The sequence below is a fragment of the Esox lucius genome, chromosome 5 (genome assembly GCF_011004845.1).
Source record: "Esox lucius isolate fEsoLuc1 chromosome 5, fEsoLuc1.pri, whole genome shotgun sequence".
Classification (NCBI taxonomy): Eukaryota; Metazoa; Chordata; class Actinopteri; order Esociformes; family Esocidae; genus Esox; species Esox lucius.
In genome coordinates, this window is record NC_047573.1 from 24,781,296 (window position 1) to 24,795,669 (window position 14,374).

Sequence of the window (14,374 nt, forward strand, 5' to 3'; positions counted from 1 at the left end):
CTTAGCCTCATACATTACGTTTTGCATTACTAGCAAACCCTTTCCCACATCTTCGTTGTGTTTTTTACATGCCTTATGACAAAATCCAAACAGGATTTCATGTGACGGATTATAAGCATTGGCTTCCTCCGTGCCACTCTTCCATAAGGTAGATTTGTGCAGCAACCAGGTAATAGTTGAGATATGGACAGTTTCTCCAGTCCTGTCCATGGAACTATGTAGCTCCTTGAGAATTACAACTGGCCCCTTGGTGGTTTCTCTGACAATGACCTCCTTGCCAGTTATTTAAAATATATAAGGTACTTCCCCCACTACATCAACACAATATACTTTGACTAGATCAGTGACCGAAAATCCCAATTAACTCATTGTAACAATACAAAGTATGCAAAGGCATTTCTGCAATCCACAATACTCTGTAAGCAGCATGACATCCTTTACACAAAAGCTATGACTGTCCATGTCTTGACGCAGTATGAGTGCCCTCAGGCTGTCCTGTTCTAGTCTTCTCCTGGATTGAAAACATAGTTGATAACAGCGGCAAGATGTCTTCACCATTCCAGAGTTTCACAATTTCTCACACTCTGGGAAACTGGGCACAAACTAGGGGGCTGAAAGTCAATGGTACTGTCATCAATCCTGTTGAAGGTCAAGTACTGTGGGCTGGGAAACAGGAGCGCTGTGGGTCAAATGAGTCCAGGGGGGCTCATGTTGAGCTGTGAACAAATAGACCAACACCACTTGTTCGCTTTCCCCTCTGTACCACCTTCCCCTCACGCTCTCTCTCTCTCTCTCTCACACTCTAGTAAGGTCATTCTGTATCCCTCCTTCATTTTCCCCAATCTCTCTCTCTCTGCTCCCTTTCTGTTTCTCCCTTTCTCTCTCTTCTTTTTTTCAGACTTCTGACTTTTACAGCTCTTGTCCTAGTTTCATTTTTTTGTGTCACCACTTCCTTCCAGTTACAGGAGTGGCCTCGTTCTCTCTGTTTTCAAAGAACAAAGAACTTTTCAGGTACGTATTTTTATATAAAAGTAAATAATTGTAACATTGTTCGCATCAGTGACATGTCACGATTATGTTTGTTCACAAATTCTTCTGAAAACAAATGATAGCTACAGACATGAAATTCAATCTCCCCAACCTTTATGCTCTCTCATTAAATCCTGTTGCGATTTTAATTCTTTAACCCCTGCGTTGCTTGCAATACACCATTATCATGTCATGAAAGGAGAACAGATGAAGGAATGGTATAGAACAGGAAGGCTTAGATGCAGACTGAAGAGGTGTGTGGTATATACACTGAGCAGTTCTGACAGCACAGATGACTTGTTTACTCCACCGATGTTGGATCAGCTTAAGAGGAAGTGTGTCTGGGATCATCCACATAGCCTCAGAGAAAATCAATACGACAGGTCCTAATGCACAGTGCAAGCAGCCACCTGAGCGAGAGAAAGAGACAATGAAGAAATGAAAGAGAGGTCAGCATAATGGTTTTACAGCAGCAATAAAGAAATAATTATGAAAGCCAACATTTTATTTTGTTAGCACTGAACCAAGGGCCTGAGTGGGTGTGAGACTGTTGCAGAGCTTTCTACTAAAGTACCTATCAGAGAGACTGTTACATCTAAACATCAGTACAATGACCACAGCTTCTAGTCAGGATAGAATCATGGAATGTTTGTTACAGGAATAAAGGCTTGCTTTCTTTGCTTGGACTTTTAAGTGTAATAGTACTTCCACAAAGAAAACATGCAATTACAATTTGAGTAAGATTCAGTCATTTCACTTCACCTAGTTTAAACAAGTATTTTACCACAATGTAAACACCTTCACAACTATAATTACGCTCTTGAGCAAGGCACTTAACATCCATTGCTCATGTAAGACTATCTGTATAAGTGTTTCTGCTAAATGTTTACTTAAATGTAAACTGAACTGGCGATTGTTTAAAAAATGGTTTGATAAAAACTACTCAACACATGAAAGTAAAAACATTTGGTGAAACATGGACAGATTTTTTAATAAAAATCGAATTGCTGCAGCCTTAGGGGTAACCGTTAGTTTGGTAGTCTACATCAAATACATTTTTAGGAGTAAATAACCAAATGTCCTGTTAATTTAGTCTAGTCCATTTGCTGCATCAGAATGTTACATATTTGGTCGAAAACAACGGATTGATTCGTCCAATCCATTGCTTACAAAGACCTACACTACAACTCCCATGATGCTATTGGCTTCTGTCTTCGCGGTGATTGGTCAAGCATCTCAGGACTGGATGACGTGTTTAACCATGCGTCTTTAACCTTGTTGATAACACATTTTTTAAGTATTGTTCTTTTTGTGTGTACCTTTCAAAACAATGAGCAAATATATTCTGCCCGTGTCGGTATTTGGGACAGTGTTTGGGTGCGCGGTGTTATTGAAGTAAGATTCAGCTAACACATTGCTCTCTTCCAAACCAGCTACTGTATAAATTTGAACAGCTAGCGAGCAAGGTAGAAATATTTTCTGGCAACAGGAAATGTTTCTGTAGTATTATGCAGATAGTTGACAACGCTTCTTAAATACAATGACGGCTATGATTTCACAACTGTCAGTGTTACAGTGAAGGGCAATGCATGGTCGTATTCAACTTTGATTGTATTGCATAACTGTATGCCACTGAATTACTTTTCATAGGAACCATGTAACTGGAGGACCTTGTCCCAGTAAGGCAAAAATACCCGGAAAGACAGTTATCATAACAGGAGCTAACACGGGCATTGGGAAAGAGACAGCCAAAGAACTGGCCAAAAGAGGTACAGAGCATTTGGCTTCACTGTAGTGCTAACTAACTAGGACTTCTCGGTGGGGTACATATTGACAAAGTAATTATATTCACTGCTGGTCTCTAAAGAGTATAACAGTCGTTTTAATTTCCTTATTTAGTGTTTGTCTTCACTTCGTTTTTGTTGGTTTGTTGTTGCAAGTAATTCAAGCAAGTGAAAGCACTTCCTGACTCTGTTAGTTTTGTAGCTACCCTTTCCCATTTCCTGTCCTCTATAATCCAATCAGGCGGTCGAATCATTATGGGGTGCAGGGATATGGAGAAATGTGAGGCGGCTGCCAGGGAGATCCGGGGGCAGACCCTGAACCCTCATGTTTACGCACGCCACATAGATCTAGCCTCGATCAAATCCATCCGGCAGTTTGCAGAGAGAGTCAACAAAGGTACAGTCCTCAATATTGGAATCAGTCACAATATAAGCTGCTTTTTTACATTCCTTAGTTGACTATTGTGTGTGTGTGTGTGTGTGTGTGTGTATATATATATGTATGTGTGTGTGTGTGTGTATATATATATGCATGTGTGTGTCTCTTTGTGCCTGTTTCTTTGTTTCTTATCGTTGCAGAGGAAAAGCATGTGGATGTGCTGATAAACAATGCTGGAGTGATGCGATGCCCAGCAGGGAAGACAGAGGATGGGTTTGACGTACAGTTTGGTGTTAACCATTTAGGTAAGCATGCTGTCACGCATACAGTCATAACGTGTATAGACAGTTATTTATACCGTCTTAGGGAGTTTCAGAGGAAATGTGAAGTCGATTTGTATTGGCACTGACTATTCTAGCAGCATGTATCCTGCCACACTCACCATACTGTTATTACTAGACTGCAATGGGAATGTTTGCATCCCTGAACTGTGTCAGAGAGTGTATTGTATTGTACAGTTCTACCACCCTCTCAGACGTCAACACTGTGTTGTTTGTCTCACATTCTTCTGTATTTCTGCATTTGACCTAATATGTTGTCCAATCTTTATTTTCATAGATTACGCGATTATTCCTCATGTATAACTTTTATTAAATTACAGCATTATACCCCAAAAAAGTGCAAATGTATCTGAGGAGTTTATAATAAATTTTAATGTTGTCTTTTCATGCAAAGAATATGGGACAAAACATTTGATTACATCTATACTTTAGATGGAGTTGATCATTCTAAAAGTTCACATTATTTTGACAATAAAAAGCATAATGTTGTATAATTTCTTTAATGGAAAATTAAAAAGCACAATTATTTTTTACTTATTTGTTCAATGTTGTTCACTTTATTCATATTAAGCCCTTGCTTTAAGACTTGTTTTAGATCAAATGTATCCCGAAATACAGAAAACGATGAAGGTTTCATTGTAGCTACTTAGGAAGCATGTGGTCATTGCCATATGTGTATGTTCCTGTGTTTCTTCAGGTCACTTCTTGCTGACCAACCTGCTGCTCGAGAAGCTTAAGGAATCCGCTCCCAGCAGAGTGATCAACCTGACTTCTCTCGCCCACATCGTGGGGAAGGTCGACTTCGACGACCTTAACTGGGACAAGAAGAAGTATGACACCAAACAGGCCTACTGCCAAAGCAAACTTGCCATTGTTCTGTTCACAAGAGAACTGGCTCAAAGGCTAGAAGGTAAGTCCAGTAGATGTGTGTTTGTGTGTGTGTGGGTGGGTGGGTGGGTTGTTGGGTTTGTAATCTGTTTGTTTAGGTTTATTATTCTTGTGTTGTTGGGTTTGTGTTTTTCATTGAATACAAATGAAATACTCTGTTATTTACCGGTGTGGTGTGTGGTTGTATCAGGTACTGGGGTCACTGTGAATTGCATACACCCTGGGGTTGTTGCCACCGGGCTGGGAAGACACACTGGCCTACACCAATCACAGTTCTCCAGCTCTGTGCTCAGTGAGTCCGCAGCCTTTTCATTGGCTATTAGGCTTTAAGATCTATTCACTTGGAAATTGTTACCAAACCTTTATCTAATTTCAGAAAACTACTCTTAATAGTTCATAGGTAAATCCCCAAGTAATTCCACAAATGTTTGCCATAATGGTCCAAATTAGCCTTTCAAAGACTGCTACCGTTTCTACTTCTCCCTGCAGGTCCTTTCTTCACCCTCCTGGTGAAGGGGCCAGAGCTGGGGGCCCAGCCTAGCGTCTATCTGGCTGTGGCAGAGGAGCTGGAGGGAGTAACGGGATGCTACTACGACGTGATGACAGAGATGGAGCCAGCTCCCCAGGCCCTCGACCAGGAGGTATCTCGGAGGCTGTGGGAGGCCAGTGCCAGGCTGGTGGGGCTGGAGCAGACACCAGCGCCAGTGGTATGAGCTCTGGTATATGCGGAAATATCAGGAAACACTGTCTCGCATAGACATAACCTCAAAAACCTTGTTGTCGCAATTTGGAGGTTGTATAAGCAGAAACATCTGGAATGGTCTTTTAGATGTGATCGTTGCAACTTTTTTATTGGATGCTACTTTTCAAGAAACTTACCACATGCCAATTGAAGGAGTGCTGCCTGTTAAGCTCCACCTATGCAAGACATTTGATTTGTTTGAAGTGCTGCAAGCCTGGTTTTCGACACTGTTAAAGGGAACGGTTTACAATGCGTAGACATCATACTCTCTCAACAATAGAATATACCAAATGAAGGCATACAGTACAGGCTAACAATTGTTAGAAGTTGAAAACTTGATCCAGACTTGATCAAATAAAAATTATTGACTTGATTGGAGTTCTTTTGGAGGATTTCCATTTCAAAGGGTCCATAAACATAAACATGTGAACTATCTGTCTGTCTGTCTATCATGTCCTAAGTATCTGTTGTATCTAATTGTCACTATCAAACTACAATATCAACGTCAACTCAATGCCAACAAGCTATTTGGATGTCTTGCTAGAAGAAAGACTGTACGCTTATCAAGACGTAAATGTCAGTGTCTGAAGTTTGCTAAATGTCATTGGAACTTTGGTTGGAACCGGGTTCTTTGATCGTGTCTTGTCTTGATTTGAGTCAAGGCTTTCTTCTGTCTAGACGATATAATAGATTTGGACTTGTTGTTGATGTCATTTTAGGTTGGGAAATTCGATGAACCCAAGATTTAACCATCTTCTGAGCAAAATCCTTTTGTGGCCTGTTCAAGGCAGGTTCATTGTCTTGAAGCAGTTGTCTTAAACTTGTAAGTATTTGACCTAATAGTGGACATAAAAAAATTTCATAATTACTTTTTGTTAATTTTAACATAAGGTCTATTATTCTGGAGTGCGTTATATTTTATATAAAGACGTGTAGTTATCAAACAAAACTCCTCGGTGGCAAGGCACCGGGGGTGGATGAGATCCGCCCTGAGTACCTCAAGTCTCTGGATGTTGTGGGGCTGTCTTGGTTGACACGCCTGTGCAACATCGCGTGGCGGTCGGGGACAGTGCCTCTGGGATGGCAGACCGGGGTGGTGGTCCCTCTTTTTAAGAAGGGGGACCGGAGGGTGTTTTCCAACTATAGGGGGATCACACTTCTCAGCCTCCCCGGGAAAGTCTATGCCAGGGTTCTGGAGAGGAGAATACGGCCGATACAGGAGGAACAGTGTGGTTTTCGTCCGGGCCGTGGAACACTGGACCAGCTCTATACCCTCTACAGGGTGTTGGAGGGTTCATGGGAGTTTGCCCAACCAATCCACATGTGTTTTGTGGATTTGGAGAAGGCATTCGACTGTGTCCCTCGCGGCATCTTGTGGAGGGTGCTTGGGGAATATGGGGTCCTGGGTCCTTTGCTAAGGGCTGTCAGGTCCCTGTACAACCGAAGCAGGAGCTTGGTCCGCATTGCCGGCAGTAAGTCAGACTTGTTCCCAGTGCATGTTGGACTCCGGCAGGGCTGCCCTTTGTCACCGGTTCTGTTCGTAATTTTTATGGACAGAATTTCTAGGCGCAGCCAGGGGCCGGAGGGTGTCAGGTTTGGGGACCACACAATTTCGTCTCTGCTCTTTGCAGATGATGTTGTCGTGTTGGCCCCTTCAAACCAGGACCTTCAGCATGCGCTGGGACGGTTTGCAGCCGAGTGTGAAGCGGTGGGGATGAAAATCAGTACCTCCAAATCCGAGGCCATGGTCCTCAGTCGGAAAAGGGTGGCTTGCCCACTTCAGGTTGGTGGAGAGTGCCTTCCTCAAGTGGAGGAGTTTAAGTATCTAGGGGTCTTGTTCACGAGTGAGGGAAGGATGGAACGGGAGATTGACAGACGGATCGGTGCAGCTTCTGCAGTAATGCAGTCGATGTATCGGTCTGTCGTGGTGAAGAAAGAGCTGAGCCGCAAGGCGAAGCTCTCGATTTACCAGTCAATCTACGTTCCTACTCTCACCTATGGTCATGAGCTTTGGGTCATGACCGAAAGGACAAGATCCCGGATACAGGCGGCCGAAATGAGCTTTCTCCGCAGGGTGGCCGGGCGATCCCTTAGAGATAGGGTGAGAAGCTCGGTCACCCGGGAGGAGCTCAGAGTAGAGCCGCTGCTCCTCCACATCGAGAGGGGTCAGCTGAGGTGGCTTGGGCATCTTTTTCGGATGCCTCCGGAACGCCTTCCTGGGAAGGTGTTCCGGTCCCGTCCCACCGGGAGGAGACCCCGGGGAAGACCTAGGACACGCTGGAGGGACTATGTCTCCCGGCTGGCCTGGGAACGCCTCGGTGTCCCCCCGGAAGAGCTAGAGGAAGTGTCTGGGGAGAGGGAAGTCTGGGCATCCCTGCTTAGACTGCTGCCCCCGCGACCCGGCCCCGGATAAGCGGAAGAAGATGGTATGGTATGGTAGTTATCAAACAATTTCCAGCTCCAAATTGTTTGGGGGCTCATTAGAATAATGCCCATTGTGTAGCTTAATACCTACCACATAGTATTGCAGGAACATATGGCCTTTTTCTTACCTGTGTGCATGTTCTGGATTTGTTCTCAATGAGTACATCACATATTCATAATGATATGTTTCTGTATGGTACGGATCAGAGACCTGTGATATATTATTCAGTTACCGGTGATCCATATTACTGACTATAATTCAATAACCAAAATAGATTTCTTCACACCCAAGGTGTCATGGCTGACACTGTTATTTCTGAATATATCTTTGACTGTTAGACCAGAGTAGATGTTTAACAGAATGTTTGGAAAGTGAGGTAACAAGATTTTACAGTCATCTGCACTGTTCTTCCAACTTAATACTTTTTTTTAAATGTCAGTGGAAATTGTTAAAACTAGTAGTTCTCGTATAGGGTTCTGTAATTTTATGTACATTTTTGTGTAGCATATAATTAAATGTGGAAAAATATCAAGCATTATGTTGGAATTGCTCTCTGTCATTGATTATATTTTTATTCACTGAACTAATCAAACAATACAGGAGTGACAGTCTGAGTCTGGAAAATTGATGTATCATAAAAAAAACATGGCTTGCATAATATATTATGAACCACCCACTACAGTGGGGACAATTCCTTCTAATCTTCTCACATTTCTCCCACAAGACATGATTAAAGCTTAGCACATACTAGGTCTGTTTAATGTGGTATGTAGAGCCCTATTTATGCTAGAACCCTGTCTTGATTGTTTGGGCTTGTTTATGTATTGTCAATGGTTTGTGAGGAAGACATACTTTCTACACACTATGCTAGTGTTTTAAACTGTAACTCGCTAACTAACACCACCTGGTGGTGAACTATTAAACTCCATGAAAACTTGACCACCCCAATCAATATAGGCTTATATTTGAAGTTATTTGATTTATACACATTTGCAGCTAAAAATGTAATTGCAAACATGCCCTAAGGAAATAAGATAAATACAGTCAAGCAGTACTAAAGCAGTGTCACAAAACAGGGAGTGTTATAATTTTTACAGGCAGTATACCAAATCCTGTGAAAAGTGGATTAACCAAGTCCTCTGCGCTTGCTATTTGTTTCATTTTGCCGCTACGTTATAACACACAACCATCAACTTCAATACTGACAATGTTACTTTTTCATCAAATCCAAATATAATGGGCCCTGTATCAGGAGACATGAACCAGTCCAGCGTGGCAGCCATTAATGGGTAGGGTAGGTTTACACATAGCCTAAGTGCTTTTGGATAGAATAGCTCCATTTCACTGGGCTCTTCCTGTCCATTCTATCCCTAATTACAGAGAGAGAGCCATGCACCATCCTAATGTTCTCTGATGAGCATCGATCCCGGAAACTAATAGCATTCACCGGCTAAATCTGTTGTCAGTTTACCAGCAGAGACAGTCCCTGGTGCCATCGTAAAATATCATGGGTCATATGAGATTAAGGAATCAATTGTATATAACCTTCAAATTTGGAAAAAGGACGTACTTCAAAACATGCATAAATAGGTCTAGATAGAGGTTTTTGTGTATTTTACAAGATGTTGTAAAATTATTATTTGCATTCAAGGGGTCCTATAATATGGTGTCATTGAAACACTTAATGAAAACTATTCCTTTTTGTTTGATGTATCTTTATATATATATTTTTAATCATTCATATTCTGTGTGTGCCTTTAGGGAAATGCAGTATAAGCACATCAATTCTATATTATATTTCTGCATTCTGCAATGAGGAAAGACGATGGAACACCTATCCACTACATGGACGGTTAATCAATGATGCTGTAAATCAGGAGTTTGAATTTTGTGCTCTTGAACATACCCCAATCGCACTACATTTCCCAAAATGCCCATGTTGCCGTTTCAGTAGGTTCAAAGTTCTGTATTTTCATGGCCACGAAGGAAATTCGCTATTTTTATGTTATGTGAGTTTGTGAACTTCAGTTTGTGTGAAGTTTATTTCGAACAGATTGCCGCTGGTCGTCAAGAGTTTTTTGTTCGTTGGTGTAATTGCACAGCAAACAGGAACACAACGTCCACTGTAAGTAGCTACAACTTCGCCAACTTCATATTTTTCAATGCAACATTGGTTAAACTGCAGTCTTGAATGCATCTTCTATGACAGTGATGGCTACATAGTAAATGCGTGCCTTAGAAGTTTGACATTCCACGTTTGTTCCAGCTAGGTTTATTTGGAACATCAGAATGGCAGAGCCACAGTGGGCGGGTAATATGCCCGAGGATGTGGACACAGACGACTGCATGACTTCATACACTCACATTTACAGTCCAGATTTACTCAAGTAAGTGGTATTATACTAACTAAAAGTACCAACTTTAACTCGAGCGTTGTCACTTGGAAAAAGCTATAGCTATTAGTAGGCATAGGGAAATGTTATAATGTTACAAAACATAAATCAGGTAAAGTAGTATTTTTTGACTATGTTTACACAGAGACCAAGTGGCGTTCATAACTGGAGGAGGATCTGGAATTGGACTACGTGTAGCTGAAGTGCTCATGAGGTGCCTGGTGTTTCACGGCCTGCATTTGTCTACTTTTACTCACCTCCTACCTACTGTACAGTCTGTCACTTCTGCAAAGACCTTTGACCTCTTAGTACCTCCCATCATCTCAACATTTCCACACACCTTTCACTTAAACCTGCCGCCTCTCGTCTATAACGTTCCTATCGCCTTTCAGCATACATCTTGGGACTCACCCCAGGTAACTGGGCTCCACCTGTAGGGAATCACCATCAGAGACCATTTAAATTGAATGTAGCATGTCTTTACCCACAGAACCTCATGCACATCACCCCTAACCCCTCATCCCTGACATCTCCCGTGTCTTCTCATCCAGGCACGGCTGTGACACAGTGATTGCTAGCAGAAACCTGGAAAGGCTCACAGAGGTCACTACCTTCTCTTATGTTAACAAAGAGATCACACGGTATATATTATACTGACTTCACATTGAATAAAAGTGAAATGAAAGTTGATTGGTCCTGCTCCTTTTCTTTTGCAGGCTGCTAAGAAGCTGACAGCAGCAACAGGGCGCCACTGTCTACCCCTGGCAACTGATGTCCGCCAGCCACAGACCATCTCTGCTGCAGTGGATGAGACGCTGAAAGAGCTGGGCAGGATTGATATTCTTATTAATAGTATGTAGAACAGACACATGCCAGGACATTCAAGTGCACACACACACACACACACACAAACAACCCTATATACATACTACTATACTAGTGCAGACCTGTTTCAGACCATAATGTGCATTAACAATACTTTTCCCCCAAACTTACCCTAACCTCTTACCTTAACCCCTAGCCTAAATAGCCTTTTTCACCAGGATGAGCTCCAGTCACTTTCCCTGATTTAACATGAATTATTTTACTTTGGAGGACTTGTCAGTAATACAACTAGTCACAAACACAAAAGCGGATTTAAATTCCTAATTTCTCAGATTAACATGAAAACAGTGATATAGTTACACAGATTATTAGCTGTCCAAAAACATTAGTTTGTTGAAATAGAAATTGATCTCTGAAATGCTAGGCATATTGATTGCCCCCAAAATTGGCTTTTTGAATTGATATGGTAAATCCTTCGCTAGCAGCATATCACCTTCCATCCCACTGCTGGTTTGCCTCTGACGCTAAATAGGGTAATTCCTGTTCGGTACCTGGGTGTGGGGACCTGATGATGCTTGGAGTGGTTTTGGAGGGCCAGTAGGAGTCAGTCTTCCCTCTGGTCTAATGATCAGATCCCAGGGCAGTGAAGGGTGCATTGCTGTGCATAGTGTGCAGTAGTTTGATTTGGCTGTGAAATGGCTACTAAAGATCCCATGGCATTGATGTTAAGAGCAGTGGTGTTAGCCATGGTGTCATGGCCACATTTCCAATCTGGCCTCATACCAACATGGCTACTTAATCATCCCCAGCTTCCAGTTGGCTCATTCTTCCCCTCCCCTCTCCTGTGACTATTCCCCTGGGTGTATTTTTAGTCAACTTGCAACACTACTCAGGTGCATCTTATCTGATTCTATGAGAAATGAATTTGAGATGTTGGGTGTCATGGTTTGAAATTAAATGACCAGTCATCATTCATGGTAGCTGTTACGCTTGAAATACGCTTGAAATGTATTAACATTAGGTCATTTAACATTATTTAATTCAAATAAATTGTGTGTCTTAATCTGAACTTTATTTTTTCGATACCCTGTTGGTACTGGAAAAGGGTTATAACAACTACTTCTGTATTCTAGATGCTGCTGGAAACTTCCTGTGCCCCGCAAGCTCCCTCTCCTTCAACGCCTTCAAGACAGTCCTGGAGATAGACACCATGGGAACATTCAACACCAGCAAGGTGGTTTATGAGAAGTGGTTCAAGGTACAGCACACTCAGTATCCACCAATCTAACCTAATCAACGTGTTTGCGTGACGTGAGGACATTCCTGTTTGTTTTTCATTGTTGTGCTATTACAGCAGTCATACTTCTAGTAAAATGTATGTATATAATTGATTATGTCTGTGTTAAGGACCATGGGGGAGCCATTGTGAACATCTCTGCCACCCTTGGCTACAGGGGTCAGGCTCTGCAGGTCCATGCTGGTTCTGCCAAGGCAGCCAATGGTAAGAAACGTTACAATGTGGTCTTGTTCTTTTACTGATTCAACACTATATGTCAGATATAACATAAGAAGCCCACTGTTTACTTCCTGTCTTGATTTATCCTGTTCTACTTTTCCTGACCAGATGCCATGACCAAGCACTTGGCGGTTGAGTGGGGACCCAGTGGGGTTAGGGTTAATGCCCTGGCACCAGGTCCGATTTCTGGAACGGAGGGCTTTCGTAGGCTGGGTAAGGATTTGTGACTACATGGTTGGGTTTGTTGAAACACAATTAAGATAGGTGTGTGTTAAACCCATTCTTAGCCGAAATACTTGTTAGTGCTTCATCTTGGCAATCCGCTCCTATTTTATTTTTTTAAAGTACTCTTTATTAAGTAGGTTTTAGCAAACACTTGATTAAGTGTGGGTGATTATTTGTTAGTTCTATGCTAGTGATGTCAGATCTATCAATAGTGGAACCTGAGGAAGAGTAAACTACATGATGTCCTCAGTCTCATTTCTTTTGGGCCCTGGTTGTGTTTTTCACTCTCCTCTTCCTCATTTGGTCTCAGGGGGCAACACAGCACAGGCTATGGGTGCCTTTTCATCCATCCCACTGCAGCGTGCTGGCAACAAAACGGAGATGGCCCACGGCGTGCTGTTCCTGGCCAGCCGCGCCTCCTCCTATGTGACGGGCCACATCATGGTGGCGGACGGCGGGAGCTGGCTCACCTCGGCTAACGACGTGTCCAAGCTGCTGGGTATAGCTTCCAATCAATCTGCTAAACTCTGACAAGGCTCCTTCCCCCGTCCCAGGTGTGTAGGACAGGAGAGGAGGTGGAGCTGTGGGTCTAGGAGAGGAAGTCATTGCGATGAGTGTTGTGGTATAGTGCCCACGCAAGTAGGGCAAATGTTTCTTTCATTTAGAAATAGGACATTTTGGGAGCGGTGGCCTTTTAGTATTTGTAATAGTGGTTTTCCCTAAATTGGACATTCGTTTGTCGAGCTTGGCCTCCGTTTTTCATCTGTGGCCTTTTGTTTAGGACAGTTTCAGAAAAATGCTAAATGTTTAACATGCAAATTCTATGCTTAAAAACAGATTTTTTTTCTTATTTTTTCAGGCTATTGGTCGGATGAACTGAAAAGGGACAAGTAGATGGTAAAGATGAAGTGGCATATTTTAAATAAACTGCTAAGTATAAAGCAGTGGATTGGTCATTTATGATAACTGAAACTGGAAACCTACATGTATAATAATTGGACAATAGTAGGTAAACACTAAAATATTAACTGATAATTATTGACCCAAAAATGCTTCTAAAAACCACAGCAATGTAATGTTAAAAACAGGATGGTTGGGCCAAATCAGGTTTCAAGTGTTGGATACTTCAGTTTACACTACCTTTACATTCATATTATTCAGTAACTATTTTGGTTTAAGAGTCATTGTCCTGTGTCCTAAAGTTTGATAATTAAAAAATATTTTATGACATTTCAAAATTGTGCCTGCATTTTGAACATCACTTCTAACCTCTTAATCTGTGCTTTCAGTCCCTAAAAGTTATGTAGTGGGTACAATAATTTTGCAGCGCACATAATTTTTAGGTGTGCTCAACATTATGTCCATATTTGCTCTTCCAGTGAAATAACTGTACCAAGTGTATAGTGAGAAATAACAAGTTTGTAGGTATAGGTCTTAAAAACAAAGTTTATCTTTGGGAGCATTTAAATGAACATGTGTTAAATAATATCTGCCTTATGGGGGCGCCAAAGTACAATGTATTCGATATTGGGGCCTTGAAGGTTGCAATATTTCCTAATTTCGCCAATCAATATTTATTTTTACAACGGATGTAAGAAAATAAAATACTCGTAATAAATGTACATGAAATGAAACATTTAATTATCTAATTAGTTGTGTATTACAGTATTATGCAAAATATACAAAAGCCCAAGAAAATGAGTTACATTTGATTTGTTTTTATTAGAAAGACATGTTTCCACTCAATCACTGTCGGTATTTGGAATGTTCTCGAAAATATGCATGGCCATGGATTTAAAATAAGGAGATAAACAATGGTTAGACACC

The 14,374-nt window shown here is 41.7% G+C and overlaps 2 protein-coding genes across 6 annotated transcripts; both read left to right on the forward strand.

The window, feature by feature from the left end:
- Positions 1-761: 761 nt before the first annotated feature.
- On the forward strand, positions 762-5,598 carry LOC105021270 (retinol dehydrogenase 13). 3 transcript variants are annotated; one of them, XM_010888825.4, is made up of 7 exons: positions 762-1,011; positions 2,680-2,798; positions 3,055-3,210; positions 3,393-3,497; positions 4,231-4,443; positions 4,612-4,713; positions 4,911-5,598. In XM_010888825.4, exons 3-7 carry the CDS (start codon positions 3,069-3,071, stop codon positions 5,132-5,134), a joined length of 786 nt encoding a protein of 261 aa, XP_010887127.1. In that variant the 5' UTR covers positions 762-1,011; positions 2,680-2,798; positions 3,055-3,068; the 3' UTR covers positions 5,135-5,598. The 3 variants fall into 3 exon arrangements, with proteins under 3 accessions (XP_010887127.1, XP_010887124.1, XP_010887125.1); XM_010888822.4 differs by lacking the exon at positions 762-1,011 and adding an exon at positions 2,244-2,424; XM_010888823.3 differs by lacking the exon at positions 762-1,011 and adding an exon at positions 2,407-2,495.
- A 3,860-nt stretch (positions 5,599-9,458) lies between these two features.
- Positions 9,459-13,785, forward strand: decr2 (2,4-dienoyl CoA reductase 2, peroxisomal). 3 transcript variants are annotated; one of them, XM_010888820.3, is made up of 10 exons: positions 9,459-9,713; positions 9,859-9,975; positions 10,127-10,195; positions 10,533-10,584; positions 10,698-10,833; positions 11,940-12,064; positions 12,214-12,307; positions 12,431-12,535; positions 12,858-13,046; positions 13,407-13,785. In XM_010888820.3, the coding sequence occupies exons 2-10, from the start codon at positions 9,878-9,880 to the stop codon at positions 13,439-13,441; spliced, it is 903 nt and encodes a 300-aa protein (XP_010887122.1). In that variant the 5' UTR covers positions 9,459-9,713; positions 9,859-9,877; the 3' UTR covers positions 13,442-13,785. The 3 variants fall into 3 exon arrangements, with proteins under 3 accessions (XP_010887122.1, XP_010887123.1, XP_010887121.1); XM_010888821.3 differs by having other exon boundaries at positions 9,461-9,713; positions 9,855-9,975; positions 12,858-13,101; XM_010888819.3 differs by having other exon boundaries at positions 9,464-9,713; positions 9,855-9,975.
- The last annotated feature ends 589 nt before the right edge of the window (positions 13,786-14,374 follow it).